We start from the raw sequence: 19032 nt of genomic DNA, 5'->3' as shown, positions 1-19032 counted from the left end.
CAGGGCCCCACGGCCATGGGCTGCATAGGCACAGGGCCCTGGGCGTGGTGGTGGCGCAGCCGTCAGCAGCACCAGCTCTGTGCCTGTCCGGGCCCGGAAGCGCTCGGCGGCCCCCACCACAGCCTCCCACAGCTCCTCCGGCCGCCCTGACGCCATCAGCGCCCTGTGGGCCAAAGCAGGACAAAGGGGGATGAGGCTCAGGTGCCCATACTGTTCCCACCCAGCCTTGTCCACCTGCCCCCTGGATGCCACTCACGTCCCTCACATCCACTTTGCCCGGCTAAGCTTGGTGCTTTCTGCAAACCTGCTACTTCCCCGGGCCCCTCACACCACCCCTCACTCACACCCACCTCCCTCCTGCCCCAAATATCTGCACCGTCCTTTCCCAGCCCCAGGTCTCCTTTTGGCTCTGCCCTGTCCCACATGCGAGTCAGCAGTCCTTGGAATGTGGCAGCTACAAGCAGAGAGGTGCTATGAGCGTCACAGCCATGCCGGGTTTTGAAGATTCAGTATGAAGAAGCAGAAGGCAAAACTGCTCGGTAGCCGTCACTCACTCTGGACCCCATGTTGAAAGGATGGCAGTTACACATACTGGCCAAATAAAACAGATGGCAGAAATAAATTTCATCTGTTTTCTTTTTCCAGTGGCTTCTAGGAAACTGGCAGGCTGGCACTGCATTTCTGTTGAACCAGCTGCACCATCACCCCAGCCTCCAGTCACATAACATGAGGCCCAGAGGGTCATCTCCACCAAGAGCTGACCCTACCACTTGCGGAATTCCCAGGACAAGGTGGTCCCCACACCTGGAAGACTGGACCTCCATTCAAGGCCAACCAGTCACTCATCCTGTGTGAATGAAACTTCCCTCACCCCTGATTAAGCCAATTCCCCTCCTTGGGGCTCCTGCATCTGAGCAACCTCCTGTTACAGCACAATCCCCTCAGGAAAGGATTGAATAAAGGGGAAAAAAAAAAAAAAAAACGCCATGTGAGCTGTTCTCTGCCTAGAAATCCACCCACTGAAAGCTTTGCGCTTCCTATGAGATGCTGTCTTGCCACCTTGTCTGTAAGTCTTCCTTGGTTCCCAAGTGGACGACATCCTCCTCAGCCCCCACAATGCTTAGGCTCCCTCCATCCTAGTCAAGTCACCTCAGCTAGTGACAGCTGTACCACTGACTGCCTCTCTTATCAGACTGCAAGCTCCCCTAAGCAGGAATCTGTCTCTAGGACAAGTCAGCTCTGGGCAACATCGGTGGGAAGGCCAGAGGCAGGGGACTGGCTTCCTGCCCTGATTCCAGCCAGCTAGCTATGTGACCCTGGTCCACTCTTCCCTCCTTCTTCCCCGTTAACCAAAGCAGTGAGCCAGAGCTGCTGGGGAGCTGAGGAGCTTCCTTGGAGACATAATTAAGTACCCTGTCACTGGAGGGATTCAAGTCCACCAGAGGCAGGGTGAAAGGAAGCAAGGAATCGGAATTCAACTTTCAGGCCCTTTTTGATTTGTGACCACAGAAATGGGTACAGGAACTCGATGTCCTCACCTCACCTCCTCTCAGCTCACTAAGGTGGGGGCTGATAACCCACAACAGGGTTCAGGGAGTACACAACTCTGCTGGGAGGGAGGTCCACGCAACACATTCCATATTCCAGGCAGGGCCTGAGGGTGGAATCAACTTCATCACACTCCCCACTTAAGGGGAAGGGAGAGTATCACCCCACTTTACAGTTGCAAACTCAGGCTCAGGGAAATTCAGTACCTTGTCCAGGGTCACACAGCCAGAAATAGGAGGGCTGAGGCCAGGACTAGGACAAGATCTAGAGAGTTCTTAATCCTGCCGACCATCCTGCCTGCCTCAGGTGGGAAGATTCATGATCTTCTTATCCAGATGGGGAAAATTAGGCTCAGTGAGCTTAAGAAACTAGCCAGAAAGCACACAGCTTGACAAGGCAGAAGAGGGGCTAAAACCGCTGTCTGTCTGATCCCCAGGTCCTGCAGCACTGGGAGGTGTCCAGTGTCTTGTACACTCTCAAGTTCTTTCCATCTAATGAAGGAAACTCAGGCTCAGAGCAGGTACAGACTGGTCTAAAATCACAGGCAGGTCCTGACAGTGACAGACATGGCCTGGGCTCTCACTTTCCTGGGCCCCCTATGTGTACATGCAGAAAATAGAAGAGGACATTAGGATCCAACTACCTCTTTGCACTAGAACTTGGGGTGGCCACAGAGCTGACCAGTGTGAAAACGGAGGCAAAGCGGGTTGTGAAGGTCCCTGCACCTCAGACAGGAGACAGGGGCAAAAAGGACCAGGGACTTACACAACCTCTCTGCCAAGGCATGAGGGCTCTCTGGACTGCTCCCCAACAGGGCAGCAAAGAGCTAGGAGCCTCCCGCCCCCTCCTCTGGGAGCGGGTCCAGTCGCCTCTCAGGAGCCTCACCCCCGTGGAGTTTAAGATTGGGGGTGGGACATGTCCCCTACGGGAGGGCGGGGGGCGGCGGCAAGGCGACTGGCCCCTTCATATGGGATGTGGAGGGAAGAAAGGTGAGGAGGAGGGGAGGGGGAGTGAGGAAACTGACTCCAGGAAGCGGTGAGAAAAGGGCAAGCCCCCAAAGCATGAGGGATGCTAGCGAAGCCCCCCACCTGTCAAGCTGGAAGCGACCCTCGCCCGGAGGGGTGAGGAACGCGAGCATGCACGCTGGTGCCGGGGCAGGGTGAACGTCGGGGACCAGCTCCGCCGCTCAGACCCATTCCCACCACGCCCGGGGTCCAGGGAGGACCCACTTCTACAAGAAAAAACAGGAAATCCCGCCCAGGTGGGGCCAGGACCGGAAGTCCCGCCTTTGGACGGGTGAGGGGCGCCGCGAACACCCCCGAGCGACACCTAGGTCCCGTGGCATGGCCCACGAGTCAAGGTGAGGATCCTGTGGGTAGGGACACCGGAAAATAAGGTTGTCTAGGATTTTCCTGAGGTCAGACATGACGGTTCCCATGGGAGACTCTCTTCCAGCATTCAGCCAAAGGTCGCTGGACGATCTCTGCCCGCTGAATGATGCAGGCCGTACCCCTTCCGTGAACCGATAGCCCTCCCAGCGCCCCCTCTGCCTCCGGAACGCCAAATCCTCCCCACACCGCGGTTCACAACGCCGCCTCCACTCACGTGCCCGTAGCCAGCATGGCCGGCCCGGCGCCGTCGCCGCCCTCAAAAGGCATGGCGGCGCTGCGTCACTTCCGTGTAGTTGCCCCTCCTCCACTCCGCACACTCCTCCTCCCTTATTCGGGTCTCCTGAGACCAAAATGGCAACAATAGATGCTTCATCTAGACCAATGGGGGCAATAGTAACAGCAGAGTGCCCATAAATGAGATGGTGAAAGAAAGGTTTCCGCGCAAGCCTAGGCCACTTCGATTTGCCCCCAAGAAGTATGGCTGACGGCAGATCCTCACACAGGATTGTAATAAACTCAGGCAAGTGACCTGACATCCCTCACCCGTAATCAAGTTTTTCCGCAGACACAAAAAATGGAGGAAATCAGAGCCCGTCAGCGACATGGCATCCAGTCTGGCTTCATTTTCTCCCAATGTGTATGGACACTCCCTCCCACCAACCTACCCCCCCAGCAGCACCAAGACTGGCAAATATCCAATATGGCAGCATTTCTTGCTTCGGTTTGCCCAGCTTCAAGATGGCGGCTCAGCCCACTTTCCACGGTGACTCAGGAATTAGTCTGGGACAGCTTCGTTTCTGGGGGCATTTACGGCTGCATCCCGTAATCCCGAGCCCCTCCGAACGTCTTGTGTACATCTCCTCTCACCTTTATCTGTTCCTCTTTTCCAACACCTCGCTTTCGTGCCCCGCGGAGAGATGAGACTGCCCCGCATTAACATGGCCTCGGCCGACCTGCTAGGGCCGTGCCCTTGAGCAAAATGGCACCTCTTTGACTTCGATGCCAGTATACAGCATGGAAAAATAAGTGGACTTTTTGGGGCGAACTCGAGCTGGGGGGGCGGAGCTCTTGGATCCTCCCACTTGTTTACTCCGTGGCGAGAGCTGAGACGCTGCGCCTGCGCACCCTCTGACAGCTCCACCTTCAGCGTCTATGCCTTGTGACTCGAACCCTTGCAGTTCAAGTTCAACTACCCCATTCTGAAAAGTGGTTTCACCCACTCCTGCTTTAGAATGGTAAGGGCGCTTGAGGGGGCGTGTCCTTTCCGGATGTGACACCACACTGACCCGGAAAAGAAGGAAGCTGGGGCAGTGGGGCCTCTGTGGCAACTATGGAGGGATCCGGCTACAGGGTAAGTACTCAGAACCCATTCCTTCGCTTCTGTCTATACAAACCTCCCCCTTTCGGTAGTCTACTGGCTGTGCATGGGTTATGGGAACCAGGCAAAGCCTTAGCAAACACCATTCCCTGGTAAACGCGCTGTCACCCTTCGCTTGGCTGTCCGGAGGGACACCCTGCCTTTTAGCCCCGCCCTCTTTGGAATGCGCACCCACGCCGGAACGCGGGTCTGGTCTTCAGGTTTGGTCACACCCTCCCTAACCCCTCCGCAAAGCCCTAGGCCCCGCCCCTGGGACTAGCTCCGCCCAGGCCCGCTCCCATTGGCTCCCTTCCGTGCCGCCCCTTCACGAGCCCGCCCTGGTTGTGGCCCGCAGGTGGTGTTTGAGAAGGGAGGTGTGTACCTGCACACCAGCGCCAAAAAGCATCAGGACCCAGACTCGCTCATCGCTGGCGTCATCCGTGTCGTGGAGAAGGTGGGCTGGAAGAAAGCAGGGCCTTCAGAAGGCAGGGGTGGTAGGGTGTGGAAGGCTGAGTGAGGGTGGTGACTGCATTATTTGGGAAACTGCACTGAAAGCTTTGAGGTGGTTTGGAGAGCCCACTAATTCCTCTTCATTTACCCCAGGACAATGACGTCCTTCTGCACTGGGCTCCTGTAGAGGAGGCTGGAGATTCCACCCAAATCCTCTTTTCCAAGAAGGTAGGGTTCCCGCTTCTTACTCTTTTCTAGGTCTGAGTAGCAGAGGCATTGAGGGACCTGGGTACCATCCTAGACACCTGTGGGGGCATGTGTGAGCCTGGCTGAGATCTAGGAACTTTCTGCTCCACTGTTCCTCTTTGTGAATGGGCTGAAAATGCCCATTCAAGGGAAGAGGATGGGGACCATAAGATTCATGGCTGTGAGGACACCTGCTCCTGTACCCTTTGCTCCTTGGGGGAGCCTTGCCAGAGTGGGATGGGAGAGCTGAGCCTGTGCATTCCAGTTGCTTGAAGGGGTATGACATTTCTTGGGTGTAGTCTGCCATCATGGTAGAGAACAGCTCACTGAGGCTTCTTGTCCACTTCTCCCCTCCCCTCAGTTCTTACATACTTTGTCCCTTTCCTGTCTTTCACGGGTTATCACCAGCACTACTGGCTTTCACTCTACTTAGCCCTCAGCACAGCCCTTGTCTGCACCATTTCACAGAATCTGTGCAGCAGCCCCTGAGCTGGCACCATTAAGAGCAACCACCATCTATGGCTCTTATTGTGTACCAGCCCCCATAGTGGGGATTTTGTTAGTTTCATAACAATCTGTGAGTAAACAATTTTTTTTCACTGTTGAGATATAATTCACCATAACACTTTTTTTTAAATACTTATTTTTTACATATAGGTGGACACAATGTCTTTATTTTTGCTTTACATGGTCCTGAGGATCGAACCCAGTGCCTCACACATGCCAGGCAAGCGATCTACCTCGAGCCACAACCCCAGCCCCATAACACTTTAATATACAGTAAGAAATTCATTTATTTATTTTTATATGGTGCTGAGGCTCAAACCCCAGTGCCTCACACATGCTAGGCAAGCGCTGTTCCCCAGCCCATAAAGTAAAAAATTTAAAGCATGTAGTTCTAACTAATTAGAACAAATTAAAAAAAAAAAAAAAAAAAGCACGTAGTCCAATGTATTCACCATCATCACTAAGTTGAAAACATTTTGTCATTCCCCAAAGAAACAGTATGCCTCTTGGTGGTCACTCCCTGTTGTCTGTGCATAGCCGTTTGTAATTGTGGATCTGTCTCCCCAATGACCCGTGCTGACGAGATGAGCTGGCTACAACATTAAGCTAAGAAAATGGCGAAAAAGCACAGGACACAGAAGTAATTTTCATATCAAGAGCGGGACTGTTCTGTGACCTTAAAAGTCAGCTTCCACACTGGAGAGAGCACTGGAAAAGAGTGTGCACCTGGAATCTCTTTATTTTTATGGGGGGGGGACACAGAAAGGAGGTTCAATATAATGTTCTTCATCAAATAAGGCAGGGGATAAGGTTTCAAATGGGGGGTTGTTCAATCCCATTGGGTAATGCCCAAGTCCAGAGCTGAAGCAAACTTCTTTGCCCAGTGGAAGGTAAAGGCCACTTGCTTTGCACAGCGCGTGGTGTGCAATGCCAGATCAACATCCCCTTTACTCAAGGTTGAGAGGGGATGCTTAGCTCATGGGCAGGTGGCCTCCCACAGATCTATTTTCTTTCTTTGACTTTGCCTATTTGAGATGTTTCCTGTAAATGGAATCATGCAATCCTTTTACTCATACTTGCAAGGACCATCCATGTTGTAGTGTGGCCCTTTTCCTTCATGAGGCTGAATAGTATCTGGCCTTCATGTCACCTGGATATGCAGCATTTTGCTTCTTTATCAGTTTGATGGATGTTTGGGTAGTTCCATCTTTTGGCCATTATGAATTATATGCTGTGACCATGTCTGAGTTTTTGTGTGGACATAGATTTTCCTTTCTCTGGGGCCCATACCTAGGAATGGATTGCTGGCTCATCATGGTAACTCTATTTTTTAATCTTTTGAGGAACTGCCAGACTGCTTTCCAGAGCAGTGGCACCATTTTACATTCCCACGAGCAGTGTAGGCAGGTTTGTTTCTTTGCATCCTTGCCAGCGCTTGTTATCGTCTGTTTAATTCAGCAATTCTGGTGGGTATGAAGTGGTATCTTCTTTCTTTCTTTCTCTTTTTTTCTTTTGTGGTGTTGAGATGGAACCCAGGGCCTCATGCATGCTAGGCCAATGCTCTGCCACTGAGCCATACCCCAGGCTTGTGATTGGCATCTAATGGTGGTTTTGTAGTGCAGTTCCCTGTTAAGTGCTAGCAACTTTCTTTAAGCACTGCAGTCTCGCTGTATCACTGTCTCACTGCAAAGCTACTTGCTCAGTAGCATTCATCCCTACACACTGGAAGACCTGGGTTCAAGTCCGGCTATGCTGGGTGACCTTGCTCGAGTGCTGTGCCGCTGTTGTGCCTTACTCCCTGTTCAAACGGACTGCCTTCTAACAGAGACTCTAGGCTCAGATCTGGAAATTCTGAATCCGTAGCACCTCATTATCCTCCTTTCCTCCCCCAAGGACTCCAGTGGGGGTGACTCCTGCACCTCTGAGGAGGAACCTACCTTTGACCCAGGCTATGAACCTGACTGGGCTGTCATCAGCACAGTGCGGCCACGGCCACATCACTCAGAACCCACAGAAGGTAGGCTGAACTGGTGTCCCTGGGAGGCAGGTGGAACACATCTTGCCCTTAGTGGCAAACATTTTGTTGCTTAGTTGGAATGGCCACCTGGCACCACCTTCCTGTCTTAGGAGAGTGGAGTGGATTGGCTTCGGGCACCCCCTTGGGTCCTACCCGTGAAGGTTTCTAGGCTGGTGGGTGTGACAGATGCAGCCAGTTATCAGCTACAGCAGGGCTGATAACTGGGTTATCAGGGTTGGTCACGTCCCACCTCTCTGAGGGACACTCAGGAATTTTCTTTCCCAGCAAGGCCAGAAGAAGGAGTGCAGGGAGTGTTGTGGTTGAGTGTGGGGTCTGAACTGAAAAGGAGGTTGGAGGTGAGACAGAAAGGAATCTGATTTGGGACAGACCTGAAGGACCTCAAGTAGCAGATTAAGGAATATAGTCTTCACCCTGAAGGTTGTAAGGAGCTTGAGAAGGTTCTGGAACAGGCACATGTCTACCAGGCTTCTTTCCCATTTTATTGTTTTATTCTCTAAGAAATATAAGGTGGCTCAGTTGTAAAAGATTGGGACATGGGAACCACTTTTGGTGGGACCTCAGGAGACAACTGTGCTGACCTGGCTGCCTCTGTACTTCCACGCTGCTTCCAACACAGTGCTGTCCTCCTAGGTGCAGAGCCAAGCTCCACCCGGGGCTCCTGGGCCTTCTCGGTGAGCCTGGGGGAGCTCAAGTCCATACGCCGGTCCAAGCCAGGCCTCAGCTGGGCCTACCTGGTCCTGGTGACTCAGGCTGGAGGCTCGCTGCCTGCTCTGCACTTCCACCGTGGGGGCACCCGAGCCCTGCTGCGTGTCCTCAGCCGCTACCTGCTGTTGGCCAGGTGAGCCTTCTCTCAGCTCTAGGCTCTGACTAGGCCCTGGCCCTCTGCAGCTGCATCTTGACCCCTTCAGATTGCAAAGAAGACACAATTCAAACTGACTCAAAGGAAGAGAAAAGGAATTGCCTGGCATAACAAAACTGAGAAGCCCAAGAGTAGTATGGATTTCAGTCAGGCCCTGGGACCCACAATGCTAGAGATTGCTTCTTTTCCCTTTGAGCTTCTGTCATTCTCTGAGGCCCCTAGCAGCCCAGACTTAGCAACAGGCTGCATGGAAACATCTTCCCATCACATTCCAACAGAATCCCACAGCTGCCTCTCAGGCTCATCTCTGAGTCGAGTCACCCTGGCCAGGGAGGTGCAGACCCTTATTGCCCAGCTCTAGTCCCTGACCTCTCCCTGCAATAACATACCTGAGATGAGGGATTCCTCAAGAGCTGCTGGGATGCTGAAATGAACAGATGTGTGCCTGGACAGCCCAGGACACTGGGTCTCCACCGCGCATCACCGGTGCATCCCCTCCCGCCTGCCAGCTCACCACAGGACTCCCGCCTCTACCTTGTCTTCCCTCACGACTCTTCCGCCCTCTCCAACTCCTTTCACCACCTGCAGCTCTTTGACCAGGACAGCTCCAACGTGGTGTCTGTGAGTGTCCTCTCTACCAGGCCAGCAGGGTGGGAGTGGGGCAGGACCCAATGGAACCTGTGATAATCTTTGTCTCTGTGCCCAGCGCTTCCTCCAGGACCCCTACTCCACCACCTTCAGCAGCTTCTCCCGAGTGACCAACTTTTTCCGAGGAGCACTGCAGCCACACCCTGAGGGGACCTCCTCCCCTGACCTTCCTCCACCACCTGATGATGAGCCTGAGCCTGGGTTCGAGGTCATATCCTGTGTAAGTATCAAGTGGGCCCTGCTTGTTACTTTCTGGCTGTTTCATGGGCACATGACTTAATTTTCCTGGGCCTCTATTTCCTCCTTACAACGTGGGACAGTAGTGGCACCACTCTTCTGGGGTTGCATAAGAAGTAATTTCAGTTGGATATGGTGGCATACAACTGTAATGTCAGCAACTTGAGGAGCTGAGGCACGAGTATCATGAGTTCAAGGCCAGCCTGGGCATCTTGGCAAGACTCTGCCTCAAAATAAATAAAAGGCTGAGACTGTAGCTCAGTTGTCCTGGGTTTGAACCCCAGTACCAAAATTTAAAAAATAGCAAAGGGGAGTGATCTGACAGAAGCACATTCGGCTGTGCCAAGCACAGAGCACACCCGATGGCTGTTGTCACTGGGGGCTGTCCTGCCTTGGGTGGCCTTGCTGCTGATTCAGGGAGGGCGCTGCTTTCTGTCCCTGATCATTAATGGTCTGTTGAGCTAAGAAGGGCTCTGAGCTCCCTTGGAGGTGGACTGAGATGGTGCTAAGGGCCAGATCTGGCAAGCCCCAGGCTTACCTCCTTGTGTACTGCAGGTAAAACTGGGGCCACGGCTACCTGTGGAACGGGCTTCCCCAGTCACAGAAGGGGAATGGGCCCTCCACGTGGGCCCTGAGGGCCGCCTACAACAGGTCCCTGAATTGAAGAACCGGATCTTCTCAGGGGTGAGCACCAGAGGATGGGGGGATGGGCAGGGCTGGTGGCATCAGGAGATCCACTGAACTACCTCTGCCACTCTACCCCCAGGGTCTGAGCCCCAGCCTGCGACGAGAGGCCTGGAAGTTCCTCCTGGGATACCTCAGCTGGGAAGGCTCAGCTGAGGAGCACAAGGCCCATGTGCGCAAGAAGACGTGAGTGAGAAAACATGGCCCCTGTGTTCTTGGGGCAGTTTTGCCCTTCAAAGCTTTGGCTTCCACCTCCCTAAGTCTCCCAGGTGGATTAGAGCTTCTTGATCAACAGCATGTCCCATGAGCCAGCACGGCACCTGGCTCTTCACAGGGATGCTGTAGACAATAGGCTTGTTCCATGAACACTGGTTTTGAGCCTGCCATACGCTGGGCACTGTGCTGTGCCAGAGGATATGATGGTGAACAAGTCAGACCTGCCATCCCCATGTGGTCTGTCTCCAGTCTGAATTGCTGCTTCATTCCTGGACCATGCTGTGTCACTAGTCATAATAGTTTTGTGGTCTACCTCTGCCCTCCCTACTCCTTAGGGATGAGTATTTCCGCATGAAGCTGCAGTGGAAGTCTGTGAGTCCCGAGCAGGAGCGGAGGAACTCACTCCTGCATGGATACCGCAGCCTCATTGGTGGGTGTGCTGGGTTTTGGGGTGGTACAGAGATGAAAGGGTGGGAGAGAGAGGAAGTAGCGAGGAGGGCTGGGGCAGGGATGAGGTCATCTGGGGAGGGAAATGGGGGTGAAGCATGGTAGAAATGGCCTGGGGTGACAGGCCAGGGACGGGGGCAGGGGAGCCTTTAGGATTAAATGTCAGTTGTCACTGGGAGGTCTAGACAAGTGATTTTACCTCTCTGGGTCTCGGTTTCTTCGCTGGCAGGATGGGGTAAGCTGGTGAGTTGAAGCCCAGTGCCTCACAGCAGGAGTGTTAGTGATGATTTTGGAACCAGTCCCACTCCTGCCCCAGAGCGAGCGCTGAAGCTGGGGGCTGCCAGGGAGCAGAGGAGGCAGGGCTGGTGTTGGTGGCCAGGAGGAACGGGGGCCTCACCTTTTTTACATTTGCACTCTGCGCTGGGTTCCTGCAGAGAGAGATGTGAGCCGCACTGACAGGACCAACAAATTCTACGAGGGCCCCGAGAACCCAGGGCTGGGCCTCCTGCATGACATCCTCCTCACGTACTGCATGTACCACTTTGATCTTGGTGCGGAACTGGCCCCGGATGGGGGTGGGGTGAAGGAGCTCTGCCCTAGATCCTGACCTTGCCCCCCTCCCCCCAGGCTACGTCCAGGGCATGAGTGACCTTCTCTCCCCGATCCTCTACGTCATTCAGAGTGAAGTAGATGCTTTCTGGTGTTTCTGTGGCTTCATGGAGCTTGTGGTAAGGCCCACTACAGGAGTGGGAAACAGACCTCTGAGAGTCAGGGCTGGGGGCTCTTGATACCCGCTGCCTTCCTCTCCCTGCAGCATGGAAACTTTGAGGAGAGTCAGGAGACCATGAAGCGGCAGCTCGGGCAACTCCTGCTGCTCCTGAGGGTGCTGGACCAGCCACTGTGCGACTTCCTGGGTATGTCCTTAGGGCTGGTGGGTGAGTAGGCAAGGGATTCACAGACCTTGCCAGAGATTCTCTGTTAGTAGCCACAGAAAGTGTCTGGGATGCTTGGTGCTGATCTGAACAAGAGATCCTGAAACTTAAGTGTAAGGGCTGAATGGCAGTTTGGAACTGAGCTTTGGCATTGCCCATGATCCTCTAGCCACCCCCATGCTTCCCTCCACCTGAGGGGCTTCAGCTACAGCGTGGTCTGCCCAGGGTGTTTCAGAAACAGGGAATCTACCATCTCTGTCCATCCTGCTCCCGCTCAACCTAGGCCAGGATCAGAAACTGGTTTTGTGACTCCTGGGTGGGGCTGCTGCATGCTATCTGTAAGCTATTTGTTCAATATAAAAAATGCTGAAAATTCAGATGAAGAAAAAAGTAAAAGATGATGATAAGGTAATTTATTTATGATATTTCCTTGAGGAAGCTCTAAGACTCTTGGGGGAGGGAGATAAACGCCTCACCTCACCTTCTGGGGCATGAGAACCCGAGCTGCCTCTTGGCAGCTGAATGCGCGGAATTGTCTATGCCTGAATGCGTCTGAGATCCTCTAAATGCATGGAATTCTCTTCCCTGAAAGACACACGGAACTGATTTATCCTGATGGACATCTGCAGTTTCTTATCAGGATAAATAGTCTGGAAGATATGTTAAGGTCAAAATTCAAAAAGGGAACTGGCCATGTCCAGGGCTTTTGGGCTGGGGTGTGGCTTAGTAGTGGAGCACTTGCCTAGCATGTGTGAGGTCCTGGGTTCCATCCCCAGCACTGCCAAAACTTTTATAACCCCCCCCCGCCTCCACACTGGGAATTTAACCCAGGGGTGCTTTACCTCGGAGTTACATCTCCAGTTCTTTTTAGTTTTTATTTTGATATAGGGGTCTTGATAAGTTGCTTAGGTTGGCCTAGGACTTGTGGTCCTCCCATCTCAGCCTCCTCAGTTGTTAAGAGTTATGTGCCATCTTTTGAACTGATGTCCTCATCGCCACTTGCCTGCAAAGTTATCACCCCAGCTGACATTTTGGCCAACAGTGTTTCTAGGGGCCAGTGTCTACAACCCTCACCAGCACTGGTGGCTAAGATTTTGTTATCCTTGGGAGTGTTTATCTTGTCAGAGTGAAAGATGTGGAGGTAGTGCACTTCCTCTGGAGAGTGGCAGGCATGGTAGGAAAGCTGGAGTGGGCTTCTGAAGCCCCCAAGCCTGCACATATGACCTGCCTGCACCCAGGGAGGGCCTGACAACCAGGACTACTCAGAGGCTTTGTCCAGCTGTTGGGCATGTTGTGAATTTTTTTTTTTTTTGGAATTGGTTTTGAGTTTGGGGGGAATTGGGTTTTGAATTTGCTTATTATAGGGCACCTGCTCTGGGTGAAGCTGAGTCACGCATTGTCCTCCCCCAGACTCCCAGGACTCTGGTTCTCTCTGCTTCTGCTTCCGGTGGCTACTCATCTGGTTCAAGAGAGAATTCCCTTTCCCGGATATCCTTCGGCTGTGGGAGGTGGGCCAGCCAGTTCTGGTGGGAGGACTGAAGAGGAAGGAGAAGTGGGAGGGGCTGGAAGGTTGGAGGGAGATGGGCAGACCTGAATGGAGCAGACTTGGGTAGGACTTCAGGCATAGGTTCCTTCTGGCACCCCCAGGTGCTGTGGACAGGGCTTCCCGGTCCCAATCTGCACCTGCTAGTAGCCTGCGCCATCCTGGACATGGAGCGGGACACCCTCATGCTGTCTGGCTTTGGCTCCAATGAGATCCTTAAGGTGAGGGCTCCCCCTGTCGTCCCTGGCAATGCCTTGCCTGTGCAACAGTTGGACTATTGAATGGATGGTTGGCTGTGAACACTGTCAGGGTGGATCTGCTGTTCTCTCCTTTCTCCTATGCCTGCCTCCTAGCATTGTACCCACGGAACAGGTGAATGGGGACATGCCCCTCCCCTTCATTTTACAATATATCTGCCAGCAGTGAGCAATGGGAATGATTACTGTAGGACTGAGAAGCCTGACTCCCTGACCCCACAGCCCTGCTCTGAGCCCCTACAGGGTCATCCCTGTCTTCCCTCCATTCCCCAGCAGGCAGGTGTGTAGAGTAGGCATTGGGTGGTGATGGTGAGGGAGGGCTGTAAGCTTGACCCACTCCCTCTCCACAGCACATTAACGAGCTGACCATGAAGCTGAGCGTGGAAGACGTGCTGACACGTGCCGAGGCCCTCTACCGGCAACTGACTGCCTGCCAGGTGAGTCCTGGCTCTCCCCACAGTGGTCTCCCAGCTCTTCTGCTGGCTCACCACTGACTTTTTGCCTCCACGCCCCTAGGAACTGCCCCACAACGTTCAGGAGGTTTTGGGTCTGGTGCCACTCTCAGAGCCCCGCAGCCCCTCGCCCCTGGTGTCCCCACTGCCACTATCACCTACACGGGCCCCGCCTGCCCCGCCGCCTCCAGGGGACACAGCCCCACAACCTGACAGCAGCCTAGAGATCCTGCCAGAGGAGGAAGACGGCCCAGACTCCTAACCTGTATTGACCAGTGGCCTGCACAGGCGCTTTATCTGCCTCTGGGGGCTAAGGGAGGGACCTGTGAGGAGGGCTGCTGCCCACTGCACTCCTGATAAACTGGTTTCATTAAACTGACATTTCTCACTTCACTTGGCATTATGGCCAGGATGGGGAGGTGGTGGCATGTGGCCCCTGTCAGAGCCCAAGCCTGACCACCTGACCTGGGACTCGGCCAATGAGACATAAGAGGTGGTCCCCGTAGGGCGTGTGGAGGCAGGGCTTTTTTTTTTTTTTTCCAGAAGCCTTTGGGGCTTCTGGAAAAGTGGAAGATGAGGTGTTTCAGGGCCACAGCAGCAGGCACCTCCTGGATGTAATGGCAGTGAGGGGCCTGCAGAGCTGCACACTGGTACCCTGCCCATCAGCTGCTGCTCATGTGAAAAAAAAAAATAAACTTGTTTAGCCCACTGGAAGTCAGATTTTCTGTTGTCACAGACCTGGTTGGGTGGGGAGCACTATAACACTAGTAGTGCATTGTCTGTCCTGTCCCCTTCCCCCATAGAACCCCCTGTCAAGGAAAAAGCTAGGGACAGCTTCTGGGGCTCCAGGATAGGCCCCTTCCCTTTGAACTGCAGGGCTAGTAGCTCTTGTCCAGGCAAACTGGGGAAGCAACTGAGCAGGGAGGGGGCTGAATCACATGACTTTTTCTGAAAATACTTTAATTCAAGCTGCTAAGGTGGTTGGTGTGCTGGACAGATGGGAGCTGATGGGTTGCACCATGGGTGGGTTCTCCTTTTCCCTCTCTGCACGGGGGATAGCTGGCTTCCTCCTGGACATCTCCCGGCCTCTCGTGGACCACATCCACGTGTGTCTCGTGGACCACGTGCTGCTCGCGAGGCTCCTGCTGGTCCACGCGCTGCGGCTGCTGCTCCTGCTGGTCCACGTGGTGCTCGTGGTCCACGTGGTCCTCGTCCACGTGGTGCTCATGGTCCTCGTGGTCCACGTGGTGCTCGTGGTCCACGTGCCCTTTGTGGTCCACGTGCCCCTCCACGTGCCCCTCGTGGACCCTTACTACATGCATCTCCACACGCCCTTCTTTGCCCTTATCCACACTCCCAGGCCATTCCCGGGTGTTGATTTTTATGGCGACCCGCAGAGCCGACTTGACAGCCGTCTCCACCCAGCCATGTGGGTGGGCAGTGTGCTCCCCTGCGAAGTAGATGCGGCCGTAGGGGACCACCCAGTCGAAGTCCTGCCCATCGTCCTGGTCAGTTTGCCAGAGAAACGGCGGCTGCACCACGAAGCCACCCTGGCTATGTGGGTCATCCTCCCAGCGCTTAACGACACCGCTGCCGTCCCAGAGCCGGTACACAAGCGGCCCGTGCAGCCTCGCCAAATCGTTGAGTGCCAAGCGCATCGCATCATTCGGGCTAAGGCCAGAGAACACAGCTGCGGAGTCTGCCCACGTGTAGGAGGCCAGCAGCAGCGTGCCCTCATCTGGTGCCGGGTAGAATATCTGACGCGATGGGCGATCGGTGTTCGAATGGCCGCCTTCAATACGCTCGTCACGCCAGAAGGCCCGACGGAAGTTTAGGAACACTTTGGTGGCGGGCACATAGTGTAGTTGGCGCAGCGCCTCCTGTTGCTTGTGCGACAGCGGCGGTGAGAAGGTGATACGCTGCAGCGCGGGCCCGCTTGCGGTCAGTAGCACTACATCTGCCGTCAGTGCCTTCGGATTCCGCGACGTGTGCGAGGTCGCAATGTGCACGCGCACTTCTTGCATGCCCTGAGTTATCGCTATGACCGGAGCGTTCAGCAGCACTGGCCCCGACAGCGAGCTCAATAGCGCACGCGGCAGCAGGTCCCAGCCGCCCACGATGCGGCTGTACCTGTGGTCAGGCATAAGCGTGAGTGGATATTTACAGCGGGATTCCTTACTTGCTCCTATTGGCACCCCCGTCATCCCCCTCATCCTCCCCACCCCTCTCTGGACCTCAAGGGCAGGAGGCCTGCAGAGTAGAGGATATATGACCCGAAACCACACCTCTTCTCTGGGTTACACCCTTCTGCAGGAACCTTTCTTACCAGGTCCTCTGGAGGACCTCTGTTGCCCAGGTAAGCGGGACCAGACCAGAGGGACTGGCCTCTCCAATCCTTTAGCCCATTCCTTCACCCCTGCAGACCGCGCCCTTCACGCCAGCTCCACCAACCCACTTCGGGTTGGGTTGGCCTCACCCATCCCACGCTCACCGGAGCCGGTCGCTGAGACAGCTGTGCGCCCGCAAGGCCTCAGTGAAGCTGAGGTGGAAAAATCCGTCCTTGGACATCACGTCTCCCAGAAGCTGCACGGCGGACTGGCTCAGGTTGCTTTCCCAAAGGAGGTATTCCTGCGGGGCCAATGAAGGCCCAAATCAGGGCCCAGGTAGGCTGCACCTGCCAGCGGTCAGCTCTGTCCCTGCTTCCCTGAGAATCTCTCCCTAGCTGGGTCTCCTGTTTCTATGCCCTGGACCTTAAAGATTTGGTCCCCTCTTGTAATGGATGAGGGAAAAAGAGGTTCAAAATAGGGGTGTGTCCAGCCCCAGGGGAAGGGAGCAGTCACACTGGAGCCTCAGATTCCTTACTTCTTTGGGAAAGCCCCGTGGACACCCTCTTTGCCTTCATTTCTGACAGCAAAATCGAAGCCAGCACTCACCAGAAGCGTGAGCCTGTCAAATCTCTTCATTGCCTTTCTGCAGCCCAGCACCATGACTTCTTTGAGGGCCTGTCCGGGAATAAGCAGATGGTGCCAGCAGAAAGGGCTGGGTTCCCCTGGTTCTGCCCAAGGCCAGACATCCACCACTCCTGCAAGCCCCCAGGCCTCCACCATCAGCATTGCCCTCCATTGCAACTCAGTTGTCACCATGGGGAGGAGTACTCTGAAGTGTTCATTCCCCTCACCCCTCATTTGTTCAGTCCAGCCTAGGATTGTGTCTGTGCCAGTTGTGCTGTGTCCTTCTGGATACTTGCTGGCATGGACAGAAGATGAGTCCCCTCTGCCGTCAGCACCAACAAGACATGATGGCTAAGAAGGTGTAATTCCCCAGCCTTTCTCTTGACCACTACCCTCCGGCCTCCTCTTAGCCCGGTGTTCCAGGTTCCCACCAGCTCCTTGGTCAACCTTTCTCAAGGCAGCCCTGGTTCTACAGAACAATGGCCAGTGCCTCGGCTGCCCTTAGTGCTCTCCTACCTTCATCGCTGCACTGTGGCTTCCTGCCTCATCTATTCCTGACACAGTGATCACCCTTTTCAGTCTTTCAGTTTCCTACCAGAAGCCTTGCCGCTCGGGTCAGATTTCAGCCTTCTCATTTGTCCACCTGCTTTTCACTCCCGACCAGGAACTCCCCACAGAAGGATGTGCCCCTTCACTCTCCACTCGCTCACTCAGCTAGCATTTCCCTAGGCTCCCTGTACTATCAGTGTCAGGTCACAGAGCTGACCAGGACTTGGTGCTCACCCTTGTCCATGGGAGAAATGGACAAGTAAGGGGCTCCTGGAGTTGGTTGTGGCCAGTCCACCCTAAGGGCATCTGGAAGGCCTCCTGAAGGGGAGCTGGCTCTCAAGGGATAGACAGGAGTTCCTTGGTGGGGAAGGAAAGCAGAGCAAGCAGGAGGTGTGGTGGGGGTGCAGGTATGGGATGACAGATGAGCATAGAAGACTTCGAAGAGCAAAGAGCAGGTGCATCTGGACCACTAGGAGGACTTTGGGGGTAACATAAATTTCTTAGAAAAGAAAAGAAGCAGAGGCTGGAGAGCTGGGGGAAGTAAGGCCATTCAGAGCTGACACCTGAGTCTAAGGACTGTGACTTTGTCCTGGAAGGTCTGAGGAGTCAAAGAGGGCTGTGAGCAGGGTTAGCTCTGAGTGGGAAGACTCTTCTGGTGCAGGAGGCTGGGCAGCCATGGAAGAGACTGGGGTGAGGGTTCAAGGAGAGGATGCGTGTGGGCTTGGGCTTGGGCTGGACACAGAGGTGGGAACATGCAGTGGGGGTAGGAAAGAAGGGAGTGTGGATGATGATGACACCTGTGGGTCTGTCCCATGACTTGGGGCTGGTGGAATCATTGTAAGAAGGAACCTGGGAGTACGAATGGGTTTAGGGAAAGATACTAAGCTCAATACAGCTGAGGGGTGGCCAGGGGACATGGCACAGGTCTGGGTTGCAGGAAATAGATTTAGGAAACATCACCTGGGTGATCAGTTTTAGTTAAAGGTATAGAAAGGTGAGGTGGTCCAGTTCAGAGTGCAGTGGGAAGGGAAAGCTTGTGGCAGGGGAGCTAAAGGCAAGAGCCAGAGGCAGGAGATGATTAGGGACCACTGGGAAGGTGGGGCACAGAAGGTCAGGGTGGAGGAGGACATGGGGCCACCTACTTTGTGGAGAGCCATTTGGTAGATTTCTTCAGGTGAATGACCCTTCTCCTTGGGGCGCAGGTTGTAACCCAGCTTCTCGGGCATCTTCTCTACCACGTAGTTCCGCAGCTTCATGTCATTCACTTCTGTCCATGTGTTCTCATCATATTGGGTAAATTTTGTCAGATTGAGGCCCAGGCTCTTGCAAAGCTCCTGAAGGATCCTGAGGGTGTGGGAGAGGTTGGGTGAGGGCCAGAGTTGGCAGTCCTAGTGGGGTTTGGAGGAGGGAAGTGTGTATGGATGTGAGGCTGGGGTAGACTTCGGATCATCAGTGCTGGGGATGGGAATTAAATGTGGACAATGTTGAAGGCTGAGGGTGGAACGAGGATGAGGACTGGGTCAGGAGCAGGGATTGTTTTCACTGGGGATGAAGTTGGAGCTCAGATTTGATTTGAGAACAGGAACAGAGTTCAGGATGGATAGAGGTTAGGGATGGGGAAAGGGCCAGAGGCAGTGGCCACGCTTGTGCCTGGGGTCCTGAGGGTGTTGGGAGAGGGAGAACTGGGGAGGCTTGAAGGGGATGGGATGGTACTGGCTTG

General features: G+C 54.4%; 3 protein-coding genes and 1 long non-coding RNA gene across 18 annotated transcripts in view; 2 read left to right on the top strand and 2 right to left on the bottom strand.

The window, feature by feature from the left end:
* LOC107151228 overlaps positions 1–1017 on the top strand; it is a 2587-nt gene extending 1570 nt beyond the window's left edge. The window contains exon 2 of the long non-coding RNA XR_007342986.1: positions 390–1017. This is a non-coding gene — a long non-coding RNA (uncharacterized LOC107151228). The remainder of the gene's footprint in view (positions 1–389) is intronic.
* The window catches only part of Akt1s1 (AKT1 substrate 1), a 7061-nt gene extending 3029 nt beyond the window's left edge, over positions 1–4032 (bottom strand). Inside the window, exons 1-3 of one of the 9 annotated variants that reach the window (XM_015496500.2) lie at positions 3807–3942; positions 3154–3279; positions 4–163 (exon numbers count right to left, since the gene is read on the bottom strand). In XM_015496500.2, coding sequence (XP_015351986.1) covers positions 4–163; positions 3154–3206 — 213 coding nt within the window. In that variant the 5' untranslated portion in view covers positions 3207–3279; positions 3807–3942. Of the gene's footprint in view, positions 1–3; positions 164–2636; positions 2857–2877; positions 3128–3153; positions 3313–3482; positions 3611–3806 lie in introns of those variants that run through there. The other 8 variants (XM_015496499.2, XM_015496498.2, XM_015496497.2 and 5 more) reach the window with 8 other exon arrangements.
* Positions 4033–4080: 48 nt separating this feature from the next.
* Tbc1d17 (TBC1 domain family member 17) lies at positions 4081–14526 on the top strand. 4 transcript variants are annotated; one of them, XR_007342983.1, is made up of 17 exons: positions 4081–4290; positions 4652–4750; positions 4900–4974; positions 7393–7516; positions 8168–8375; positions 8906–9017; positions 9103–9264; positions 9837–9965; positions 10048–10151; positions 10517–10611; positions 11063–11179; positions 11256–11356; positions 11443–11542; positions 12925–13068; positions 13208–13324; positions 13711–13797; positions 13877–14526. XR_007342983.1 is itself a non-coding variant. In XM_015496495.2 (17 exons), the coding sequence occupies exons 1-17, from the start codon at positions 4270–4272 to the stop codon at positions 14072–14074; spliced, it is 1947 nt and encodes a 648-aa protein (XP_015351981.1). In that variant the 5' UTR covers positions 4081–4269; the 3' UTR covers positions 14075–14526. The 4 variants fall into 4 exon arrangements, 2 of the variants coding, with proteins under 2 accessions (XP_015351981.1, XP_015351982.1); XM_015496495.2 differs by having other exon boundaries at positions 12971–13068; XR_007342984.1 differs by lacking the exon at positions 13208–13324 and having other exon boundaries at positions 13877–13939.
* A 220-nt stretch (positions 14527–14746) lies between these two features.
* The window catches only part of Il4i1 (interleukin 4 induced 1), a 37501-nt gene continuing 33215 nt past the window's right edge, over positions 14747–19032 (bottom strand). For 3 of the 4 annotated variants that reach the window (XM_048790498.1, XM_048790500.1, XM_015496494.2), the window contains 4 exons: positions 18455–18656; positions 16746–16814; positions 16304–16440; positions 14747–15942 (listed from right to left, as the gene is read on the bottom strand). In XM_048790498.1, the coding sequence (XP_048646455.1) occupies positions 14772–15942; positions 16304–16440; positions 16746–16814; positions 18455–18656 (1579 nt within the window). In that variant the 3' untranslated portion in view covers positions 14747–14771. The remainder of the gene's footprint in view (positions 15943–16303; positions 16441–16745; positions 16815–18454; positions 18657–19032) is intronic. The other variant, XM_048790499.1, reaches the window with a different exon arrangement.

This window comes from Marmota marmota, unplaced genomic scaffold (assembly GCF_001458135.2).
Source record: "Marmota marmota marmota unplaced genomic scaffold, marMar, whole genome shotgun sequence".
NCBI lineage: Eukaryota > Metazoa > Chordata > Mammalia > Rodentia > Sciuridae > Marmota > Marmota marmota.
This window is presented reverse-complemented; position numbering and strand designations above follow the sequence as displayed.

Excerpts from the sequence above, each read along its gene's own strand:
- Tbc1d17 (XM_015496495.2), top strand. The coding sequence starts at position 4,270 with ATGGAGGGATCCGGCTACAGG. Across the intron at positions 4,291-4,651 it reads TGGAGGGATCCGGCTACAGG|GTGGTGTTTGAGAAGGGAGG; the intron begins GTAAGTACTCAG and ends TGTGGCCCGCAG. Across the intron at positions 8,376-8,905 it reads CGCTACCTGCTGTTGGCCAG|CTCACCACAGGACTCCCGCC; the intron begins GTGAGCCTTCTC and ends CCCGCCTGCCAG.